At 38.4% G+C, this 11,613-nt stretch overlaps 1 protein-coding gene across 2 annotated transcripts; it reads right to left on the bottom strand.

The window, feature by feature from the left end:
* Positions 1 to 4,383: 4,383 nt before the first annotated feature.
* Positions 4,384 to 10,396, bottom strand: LOC129550427 (olfactory receptor 5H8-like). 2 transcript variants are annotated; one of them, XM_088838746.1, is made up of 3 exons: positions 10,312 to 10,396; positions 10,028 to 10,056; positions 4,384 to 5,316 (listed from the first exon to the last, which is right to left on the bottom strand). In XM_088838746.1, the coding sequence occupies exons 1-3, from the start codon at positions 10,337 to 10,339 to the stop codon at positions 4,384 to 4,386; spliced, it is 990 nt and encodes a 329-aa protein (XP_088694872.1). In that variant the 5' UTR covers positions 10,340 to 10,396. The 2 variants fall into 2 exon arrangements, with proteins under 2 accessions (XP_088694872.1, XP_055274059.1); XM_055418084.2 differs by lacking the exons at positions 10,028 to 10,056; positions 10,312 to 10,396 and having other exon boundaries at positions 4,384 to 5,334.
* Positions 10,397 to 11,613: the final 1,217 nt, after the last annotated feature.

Raw genomic sequence — 11,613 nt, 5'->3', positions numbered from 1 at the left:
ATACTTACTCTAGATACAGATATGTCCAGATATGTGACTTTCCTGCAGTCAATGCTTCTGCCAAAATTAGCCTTATTCTAACAGAATTCCTATTCCAATGTCATAATGTTCTTAACGGTACTGATTATGGTCAAGGAACTCACTTCAGAGCAAAATAAGTGTGGCAGTGTGCCCATGCTTGTGGAATTCAGTGGCCTTACCCTGTGCACCACTCTCTGAAGCATATAGTTCGATAGAATGGTAAATGGCCATGGTAAAGCTTCAGTTATAGTAGAACTATATGGCAATATCTCACAAAGCTAGGACAAGTATCTCCATAAAGCTGAAATTTCTGAACCAAATACCAGTGTATGATACTGTTTCATGGGTCTAGGAATCAAAGGGCAGAAATGGGAGAGGCAGCAGTGACTACTGTCCCTAGTGACCACTACAAAATATTTATTGTTCCTATGTTTTTCTGTCCTTCTGGCATTGCACTCTCACTTCCAAATGGAGGATTGTTTCTATCCAAACGCAAACTATGATTTTGTTGACCTGAAAGTAAACTACCACTCACTACTTTTGCATCTGCATTCCTCTGTGTTATCAAACGAACGAAAGAGTTACTGTGCTGCTTGAGGTAATAGATGGCAACTACAAAGACAGTAAGGAAGAGTAGGTCTGGAATACAAATGACACACAAGGGTGAAGCTTGCAGACTACCTTTTACAGTGCTATTTAAGTAGGAACTAGTGGATGTATAGAAATTCTTTTTGTTCTTTAAATATCTTAATATTGTAAAATTTTTTTCCACTGATTGTCTCAAAATACTGGGTTTGTTTAACTCACACTGCTACAATCAAATATCATAGATTTTTGGCCTTATAACACAGACATTTATTTTTTACATTCTGGAGGTTGGGAAGTCTGAGTCCAAAAGTCCAGCAAACAGTGAACTGGTGAGAACTTGCTTTCCGGCTGGCAAACAGCTGCCTTCTCATATGGCCTTTCCTAGCTGAGTACCCCTGTAGAGAAAGCTAGCTCTCTTGTCTCTCTCTCTTCTTATAAGGGGACTAATCCCATCATGAAAAGCCTTACCCTTATGACCTCAGTTAGTCAGTTCAGTCACTCAGTCCTGTCCCACTCTTCGCAACCCCATGAATTGAACCAGGTTTCCCTGTACAACACCAAATCCCAGAGCTTGCTCAAACTCTTGTCCATCGAGTTGGTGATGCCATCAAACCATGTCATCCTCTGTCATCCCCTTCTCCTCCTGCTTTGAATCTTTCCCAGCATCAGGGCCTTTTCCAATAAGTCAGTTCTTCGTATCAGGTGGCCAAAGTATTGGAGTTTCAGCTTCAGCATCAGTCCTACCAATGAATATTCAAGATTGATTTCCTTTAGGATTGACAGGTTGGATCTCCTTGCAGTTCAAGGGACTCTCAAGAATCTTCCCCAACACCACAGTTCAAAACATCAGTTCTTTGGCACTCAACTTTCTTTAGAGTCTAACTGTCACATTCACACATGACTAATGGAAAACCATAGTTTCACTAGATGGACCTTTGTTGGCAAAGTAATATCTCTGCTTTTTAATATGCTATCTAGGTTTGACATAGCTTTTCTTCCAGGGAGCAAGGATCTTTTAATTTCGTGGCTGCACTCACCATCTGCAGTGATTTTGGAGCCCCCAAAAATAAACTCTGTCACTGTTTCCACTGTTTTCCCATCTATTTACCATGAAGTGATGGGAACAGATGTCATGATCTTAGGTATCTGAATATTGAGTTTTAAGCCAGCTTTTTCACTCTTCTCTTTCACTTTCATCAAGAGGCTTTTGAGTTCCTCTTCACTTTCTGCCATAAGGGTGGTGTCATCTGCATATTTGAGGTTATTGCTATTTCTTCCAGCAATCTTGATTCCAGCTTGTGCTTCTTCCAGCCCAGCATTTCTCATGATGTACTCTGCATAGAAGTTAAATGAGCAGGGTGACAATATACGGCCTTGACATACTCCTTTCCCTATTTGGAACCAGTCTGTTGTTCCATGTCCAGTTCTAACTGTTGCTTCTTGACCTGCATGCAGCTTTCTCAGGAGGCAGGTAAAGTGGTCTGGTATTCCCATCTTTTTGAGAATTTTCCACAGTTTGTTGTAACCCATATACAGTCAAATGCTTCAGCATAGTCAAAGAAGCAGTAGATGTTTTTCTGGAATTCTCTTGCTTTTTCTATGATCCAACAGATGTTGGTAATTTGATCTCTTATTCCTCTGCTTTTTCTAAATCCAGCTTGAACATCTGGAAGTTCATGGTTTATGTACTGTTGAAGCCCAGCTTGGAGAATTTTGAACATTACTTTCCTAGAGTGTGAGATGAGTGCAATTGTACGATAGTCTGAACATTTTTTGACATTGCCCCTCTTTGGGACTGGAATGAAAAGTAACCTTTTCCAGTCCTATGGCCACTGCTGAGTTTCCCAAATTTGCTGGCATATTGAGTGCAGCACTGTAACAGCATCATCATTTAGGATTGAAGTAGCTTAACTGGAATTCCATCACCTGCACTAGCTTTGTTTGTAGTGATGCTTCCTAAGGCCCACTTGATTTCCAGGATGTCTGCTCTAGATGAATGATCACACCATCATGGTTATCTGGGTCATGAAGATCTTTTTAGTATAGTTCTCCTGTGTGTTCTTGCCACCTCTTCTTAATACCTTCTGCTTCTATTAGGTCCATACCACTTCTGTCCTTTATTGAGCCCATCTTTGCATGAAATTTTCCCTTGCTAACTCTAATTTTATTGACTAGATCTCTAGTCTTCCCCCTTCTATTGTTTTCCTCTATTTCTTTTTATTGATTGATGAGGAAGGCTTTCTTATCTCTCCTTGCTATTCTTTGTAACTCTGCAATCAAATGGGTATATCTTTCCTTTTCTCCTTTGCCTTTAACTTCTCTTCTTTTCTCAGCTATTTGTAAGGCCTCCTCAAACAACCATTTTACTTTTTTGCATTTCTTTTTCTTGGGGATGGTCTCTATAACTGCATTCATGTCATGAATGTTCGCCCATATTTTTTCAGGCACTCTATCAAATCTAATCCCTTGAATCTGTTTCTCACTTCCACTGTATAATCATAAGAGATTTGATTTAGGTCATATCTGAATGGTCTAGTGGTTTTCCCTACTTTTCTCAATTTTAGTCTGAATGTTGAAAAAAGGAGTTCATGATCTGAGCCTCATGATCTTATGACCTCATCTAAGACTAATTACCTGCCAAAGAGTCTACTGTAATACCACCATATTAAGGGGTTAGTTCTTCAACATATGGATTTGGGAGGAAACTGACATTCAGTCCCTACAGTAGTTTGCACTTGTGTGTTCGTGTGCTCATTTTTGTCTGACTCTTCGCGACCCTGTGGACTGTTCCACCTGGTTCCTCTGTTCAGGAGTTTTCCAGGTAGGAATACTGGAGGGGTTTGTTATTTACTCCTCTAGGGGATCTCCCCAACACAGGGATAGAACCCACATGTCTTGTGCCTCCTGCATTGGCAGGCAGATTCTTTTCCTCTGTGCCAGTTGGCGGATTTCAAAGATTGAGACCATTTCCTTCCTATTCTGCCACTTGTTTCTTCCCCACGCCCATTTCAAATTAGGTCCACAATCTAAACTGTTAGCTTTCTGACACAGTGAAGCTTTTCAGACTACCCAACAACAAGCATAGCTAGAAAGGGGCCTTAGAAATCATATGGACAGTGAGAGGCAACTCACTCCATTTTGGTCCTCATAGAAGCAGACTGAGTTACGAGAATTCTTCAACGGTGAAGGTCAGGTCAAAATCCTTGCATCCTTTCTCATGTTTTTTTCATTGCTTTCTCATTGTATTTATTCTTCTGTGTCAAATAAGAGTTGAATACTCAAGAAGTGAGCTCACCATGTCCTAAATAAAGTAGAATAGAAGATCTTTTGATGGTCAGCAGCATTCCTGGGATCTGCCTCTGTTCACTCAAACACAACATCTTACTATGTGGAGTTGTATGTAATATGAGTCTCCAGGCTATATGGCTGATTATGATCAAAGGCCTCATATTTGAGTTCTTTTCAGAGGTACAGCACAATTTTAGTGCTTAATATATGTTTAGTAAATGGGCTTATAAAACCACAATGAAGATATACAAGCATGTAAAATATTTTCATTTCTGCTTATTTTAGTATGATATGAATACTTGATTAAAATTTCCTGTGTGTTTAAATAATATATACAAATATTTTAAATCATTTATTAGGTACTAAAATCTTAAGTCATTAAAATAACAGTTATGAATGCAAAAAACTTTGAACGTTAAACTCAAACATTTAATCTACATAATTTTATGTTGTTTTCATATAAGAGAACACATATTAGTATTAAATTTAAATGTTTCTTTTTAATATTTTTAGCAGTGAATATATGACTTTTTTATTTCTCAGGCTGTAGATAATGGGATTTAGGAAAGGAATTATGACAGTGTAAAACAGAGAGTCTATCATATCCTGATCATCTGCTTGTGTGGATACAGGGCGCACATACATAAAAAGAAGAGGGCCATAGTATAAAGAGACAGACATGAGGTGGGCCCCACAGGTGGAGAAGGCCTTCCTTATGCCTTGTGCAGACTTCTTTTTTAAAATTGTGAAGAGAACTAGTGTATAAGAGATAAGAACAATAAGAATGGTGAACACCTGTATTGAACCAGAGAAAATAAATATCATCAGAACATTAATCGAAGGGTCAGTGCAAGAAATTTTAAACAATGGCATGATGTCACAATAAAAATGATGTATTATGTTGTCATTACAGAAGGTTAATCTGAATAAAAAGCCTGTATGAATTAAGGCATGAAAAAGGCCACCAACAAATGATGAGACTAACATTCCCATGCATAGTCTATGAGTCATAATCGCTGGATACAGTAGTGGGTTGCATATGGCTAGATAACGATCATATGACATCACTGAAAGCAGAAAACATTCCGTAGTTGCACTGACTGCTAATGAAAAAAATTGCACCATGCATTCAGAGAGAGATATCCTCTTATTCTGGGTGACAATGTTGACCAGCATCTTGGGAGTCACTGTGGAGGATAACCAAATATCCACTAAGGCCAAATTCCCAAGGAATAAGTACATGGGGATTTGAAGGTGAGGGTCATTCCAGATGAGACAAATCAGACCAAGGTTTCCCATGGTAGTGATGAGGTATATCATCAAGAACAGCAGGAACAGGGGGACTTGCCATACTCGTTCATATGTAAGTCCTGTGAGAATAAACTCTGTCAGCTCTGTTGCATTTTTTGTTTCCATATCCTTAATATATGGCCTCTGAAATACAGTGCAGTAGATGGAAAAAGGACAGTCACCAGTCATTTAAAAAGAAAATTTCAGGAAGATAATAGAAATAAAAACATACACTAGAGTGTCCTTCATTTTATTTACTCTTACTGAAATACATGAAAAGTATTTGGGGGAAATTATTGTGCTGGAAAAAACCAACTATTATGTTGGCCAAAAATTTTGTTCAGTTTTTCAGTATGGTCCTATGGAAAAACCCAAACTTTTTGACCAACTGCCTACTGTATCTCAAAATGTATATGGGAACGAACAGATGTAGAACAGAAGCAAGACATTCTGAACATGAGCAAATTTATGGGAAAACTGCTAAGGTAGAGAAATCCTGTGTTTTATTCATGGATGCAGCATCAGAAGTAAAAATGTTACAAGGGCCTGGTTTAATAAATGAATTTAATGCCATGCACGTCATAAACGGCATCTAATAATATGCATTTTATAAATGCTCCCCAAGTGATTTAAATGTATCTGAAGTTTTTAGTTCATATGTGATATGACAATGGGAGTTTTGAGAAGTCAAAAAAAACAGATCAAAATAAATCACAATGTAGAGTTACTGGGACTTGGTGACACATGAGATATGAAGAGTGGGTTAGTGAAAGTTGCTCAGTCATGTCTGACTGTTTGCTAACCCATGGATTAAACGGTCCATGGAATTCTCCAGGCCAGAATACTGCAGTGGGTAGCCTTTCCCTTCTCCAGAGGGATCTTCCCAATCCAGGAATCAAACCAGGGTCTCCTGCATTGCAGCAGATTCTTTACAAGCTGAGCCACAAGGGAAGCCCAATTCTCCATGGATCTTCCTGACCCAGGAATCAAACCAGGGTCTCCTGCATTGCAGGCAGATTCTTTACCAACTGAGCTATCAGGGAAGCTGGAAGAGTGGGTTAGTAAAGGTGAAAGTCACTTGATGTCTTACTAGGTGATCATGGAAAATTAAGGAAAATTCAGATGCAGAGGCCAGTTTTTGCAAGAAACTTCTTCTTTATATTAAAGTGACATAAATTTAGCAATAATAATCTATAAGAGTTTAAAATAATGACTTAGGAGACATTGAGGTGGCTGAAAGCATATCCAGAAGACAGTGGACAGTGTGGATAACGTAAAAGAAAATACATGTGGAGGTGCTATGTTAAATTAAAATAGATACCCATCATGTATTAATTAATAATATTTGATTCTCTTTTCTGCTATATGACTCTTGGTGTTAGACACAAATTAGCATTCAGTCTAGAAGTCAAAATTCTAAAAACTGACCTTCTCTACTCCCTGAAAGTAGAGTGAGGGGACCAGATCTACCATTAGCCACCCAAACTCATCTACACTGAATTTGGATATGAAGAGGGGAGAAAGAGGTCAAATGTTGAGAAAAGAGATTTTCCAAGTCAATGAAGTTGCAATATCATGTCGCCAAAATGCATCCTGCACCCACAACAATGGCATTTTCATTGTGAGCCGTAGCATTCAAATTCAGCAGCAATGGCAACAGGTCTCACTGAGCTAGAGTTGCTATATGATTTTGGCGGTTAACTGCTTAACTTTTTTTGTGTGTTCCTGCCCATTTGTCTGGTGGATTTATGTAAGTTCCCTAGCACTTACTTATTAGAGCCAATTTCCATTGAATTAACTCATTTCATGTTGCAACCAGGAACACTGGCTCACACAAGGAGGGAAAAGAAAAGACCAGAAAAGGCTACTGAACAGTGACTAGAGAAGCAGGAGGGAATTAGAAAGGTAGTTTTATGAACCTAAAGAGTGGAAAGCACAAAAAAGACAAAGGAAAGTACAATTTATTTGGTAACAAAAAGAGTGAACCGAAATCACTGAGTAGGATTTAAGAGATTTGTAATGGCTTTAGTGAGATGAGTTTTCATTTGTGACAGAACAGATGTCAGATAATAATGAGTGATGAAAGGGAAGCAAGTGTCACAGCAGTGAGGAGAATGAAGGAGAGTATCTGAGATGTGGAGAGAGATGCAAATTATTTTTTGTCTTGAGAAACAATGTCATTAAATTTTCAAAAGAAAGAGGGGCAGGCATTGAGAAGAAAGAGGATAAAGGAATAGAATGGGAAGTTTGGAGGGAGAGATGAAAAGGAAACAAGAAGCAGGAAGAGGAGAAGGGATATAGATGGATAAGTGTAGGACAGACAAAGCATTGAAGAGGGAATGAGGAAGCATCAGAGAAAAGCTTAGATGAAATAAGGAAAGGCTAGAGGTGTGGCTTAAATATTTGTCTTAAATTTTTGTTAAAAGTTATCAGTACTCTAAATCCTTTTTCTTTTATTCAGAACCCCATTTATTCCCTATGGAATCTGTATATGGAACAGAGACTTTCATTTTAAGTTTACTTTATAAATTTGTATTGTTGTTAAATAGTCTACCACTGCACAATGTCTCTATTATTATGATGATTACGGCTGACTTTCCCTAGAAATCCTGCTGGATTTACCTGACAGATTCTGTTTTTCTACCCATTTGATAGCAGAAAAAAATTGAACCAAGTACTGGAACTTGATACAGGCAACATAAATAACCAATCCAAAAATTTGAATCTGTTAAAAGTATATTTGGAATAGGTTTTGTTCCATGCAGTCCCCAATAACTAATGAAAATCAAATTTTCAATTCAATGTGTGGGTGATTATTAAGTCATAAGGCAGAAAAGAGTGCTGGGAAATATTTTCTGAATTCTTCCAGATATATATATTTTTTTCAATGAAATTACTGTCAGAAGTTGGTGAAAGGATAGAAAGGTTACAGTTTAAGCAAATTAATTTAAAATTTAATTTGTTAATGTGGTTAATTAAATGAATATTCATTGGAAGGACTGATGCTGAAGCTGAAACTCCAATGCTTTGGCCACCTGATACGAAGAGCCAACTCACTGGAAAAGACCCTGATGCTGGGAAAGACTGAAGGCAAAATGACAAAGGGGTGGCAAAAGATGAGATGGTTAGATTGCATCACCAACTTAATGGACTTGAATTTGAGCAAACTCCAGAAGATAGTGGAAGACAGGGTAGCCTGGAGTGCTGCAGTCCATGGCATCGCCAAGAGTTGGATATGACTGAGTGACTGAACAACAACAGCAACAAAATAAAATGAGTGTTTTGAACACAATTTTCAGAAAGATTTCTTATACAGGAAACATTATGACTTAAATCCCCAAACTCACTTTCAATTTTTTTGACATTCTTCTTCACCAAAACTTATCCTACAGAATCGTTGTAACTATTCTAACTAAATAATTATCTATCATTAAGGAATGCAATGTAGTCTTAGAGCTATTTTGCTCACCCAGATTTTACTCACAATAATAAAAGTTACAGATTATTCACTGTTCATTTTTCATTTTCAGTTGGCTATGCATTGGCTTGAATTGGCTTATGAATGAAATCAAAATTGTTATAAATTTAATAGTATTTAACTTTTTATAAAAAATAATGAGTATTATAGAAATCATTCACTCTTACCAATATCTCTTAAGAAACTGTGGAGATCCTTTCAGTGTTTCACTTTCTGAAGTAGAAAATAGTAAAAGAACACTGCAGTGACTCTACATAGGCAGCATCATTTTGCACACATTCATTTTGAAATCTTCATTTTCCAAGCTCAGGAAAATGTTGTTTATATGAATTTGTTTTGAACAACATCAACCAATTGCATAAATGTGCGCTTTTGCCAGAGGAGAAAGTGAAAAACCCAAATTCCCAGGATAGCACACAAGGATTCTCTTTATAACAGTCCTAAGCTTTTCCACTGGGTGTTATGGACATGGACATTTATGGGGAATCCAGGCAATACCACAGGGCATTACAGACTCTGAAATAAAAATCAAATCAGTGTTGACAGTTCCAGATTTTTTTAAAATTGGAATTGTACTCCTTACGTCACAGATGCCATTTCTAACATGTTTATACAAACTCCAATATCTATGAATTTTGATACTCTGTGTGCTTTGGTCAGTATGGTCTGATTTAACTAATCACATTTGGTTTTCATGAAGCCAAAGTTTTAAAGTCCCTTTATGAGCCAACTCCTTCTCATGAAGACTGTAGCTCATATTCCATGCCTATTTCTAACTTTCCACTTTGCAATGAAGTTTGATGAGAAATCTTCCTAGGCATAGGTCATGGAGAGGCGCAAAGGAAAAATGAAAGAAAGAATACATGGGAAGTAGCCTAGATCAGTGCTCCTCAGACTTCAGGTCCTGTGAATCTCCTGGTGAGTTTCTTAAAATGCACATTCTGCTTCAATAGGTTAGAACTGGGTCCTGAGTGTCTTCATTTCTAACAAGGTTATACCTTTGAACATTTGCACTCCTCAAGGTCTTCCTTCACTTGCAGGTCTAGCTTTTCAGGGAGCTAGACCATTATAGAAAGAAAAAATTTGCAAATGGAGCTGTAATGCATAGAGAGAAGAAAAGAGGAGCTTCTTTGGGAGGCTAGCACATGGTGGATCACAGAAGATCTGGAGTCTGGGTCGGACTTTGTTCTTTATCTCAACTGAAAGGGAAACTATTGAGGGATTTTGAACATGAGGGTTACATGTTCAGATTTGCTTTAACTATTAACAGAGAAGTTGCATTGAACATTTATTTATAAATATAATGACATTATTTATGTCAAAGTAATGTAATATGAAAATGGTAATATTTAGTTTTGATACCTGAAAAATAGAAAAATGTTTAACCTCCACTTGGGACCAACTTAGTAGCTAAGAAAAAAAAGCAAAGGGTAGACTTTGCTAGACTCATTAATCGGTTATCCGGTGTTCTTAGAAATGTGCTAGTGAAAGCAGAAAAAGGCATGAAAAAAAAACCACCATAGACCAAATAAGTCAGTATGAAAACTCAGCAAAGGATGGAGTAAGCAGTGCATTAGCAGCTTCAGCATAATTCAAAAACGCAACAATTTACTGCCCCCTTCAGTTGTGTATGTGTTCAGTCACACAGTCATATCTGACTCTTTGCGACCCCATGAACTGTAGTCCGCCAGGCTCCTCTGCCCATGGGATTTTCCAGGCAAGAATACTGGAGTGGGTTCCCATTTACTTCTCCATCAGTTTTGTATAATTACCTTTTAACTCATTTTGTTGTCTGTGAACGAGTACAAAGGTCTGCATTGCTATTCTTAGTATGAATAGTCTTTTCAATTTTAGTCATTTTAATAGGTGAAGGAATAGTTGTTGCATCTGGCACCTCCTACAAAAGAAAAATAAAAAAGGCACAACACCTAGTGGAACCCTGTGGATTTTAGAAATAACACCATCGTCATTTGGATGTGTTAGTCCAGCCCATTCCAGCCAAAGCTGCTAACTTTGAGTGTGGCTCAGAATAGAAGAACGTTTACAAAAGGTCCAGGCTGCTGTGCAAACTGCTCAGCCAATTGAACCACATGATCTCATAAAAACTATGGTGCTTGGAGCAGAGGCAGACAAGGATGCAGTTGGGGGTCTTTGGCAGGCCTCTTGGGCATCCCTGGTAGCTCAGATGGTAAAGAATCTGCCTGCAGTGGAGGAGAACCAGGTTCGATCCCTGGGTCAAGAAGATCCCCTGGAGAAGGGAATGGCTCTCCATTCCAGTATTCTTGCCTGGAGAATTCCATGGACAGAGGAACCTGGCAGTCTACAGTCCATGGGATTGCAAAAAACTGGATGTGACTGAGTGACTAACACACACATAGGTAAAAAGTAGAGAAGACCATTGGTTTTGGAGCAAAGGCCTGCATCCACTGCAAATAACTACTCTCCTTGTGACAAATAGCTGTTGGCCTGTGTCTAGGCATTTTTAGAGGCTGAATGCTTAAATATTTAAAATGTTGGTTAAAATGTAGTTTTCCATAAGACCAGAGCAAATTTTCATAAACTTAGTGTTATATGACACACCAAGCGATAAAATTGGCAGTTCAGTTCAGTTCAGTCGCTCAGTCATGTCCGAATCTTTGTGACCCCATGAATCACAGCACGCCAGGCCTTCCTGTTCATCGCCAACTCCCAGAGTTCATTCAAACTCATGTCCATCGAGTCGGTGATGCCATCCAGCCATCTCATTCTCTGTCATCCCCGTCTCCTCCCACCCCCAATTCTTCCTAGCATGAGACTCTTTTCCAGTGAGTCAACTCGACGCATGAGGTGGCCAAAGTATTGCAGTTTCAGCTTCAGCATCAGTCCTTCCAAAGAACACCCAGGATTGATCTGCTTTAGAATGGACTGGTTGGATCTCCTTGCAGTCCAAGGGACTCTCGATAGTCTTC

The sequence above is a fragment of the Moschus berezovskii genome, chromosome 1, assembly GCF_049115385.1.
Source record: "Moschus berezovskii isolate FMDL1 chromosome 1, NW_MosBer_1.0, whole genome shotgun sequence".
In the NCBI taxonomy this organism is placed as follows: domain Eukaryota; kingdom Metazoa; phylum Chordata; class Mammalia; order Artiodactyla; family Moschidae; genus Moschus; species Moschus berezovskii.
The sequence above is the reverse complement of the archived record's forward strand: the minus strand, read 5'-3'. Positions and strand labels throughout refer to the sequence as shown.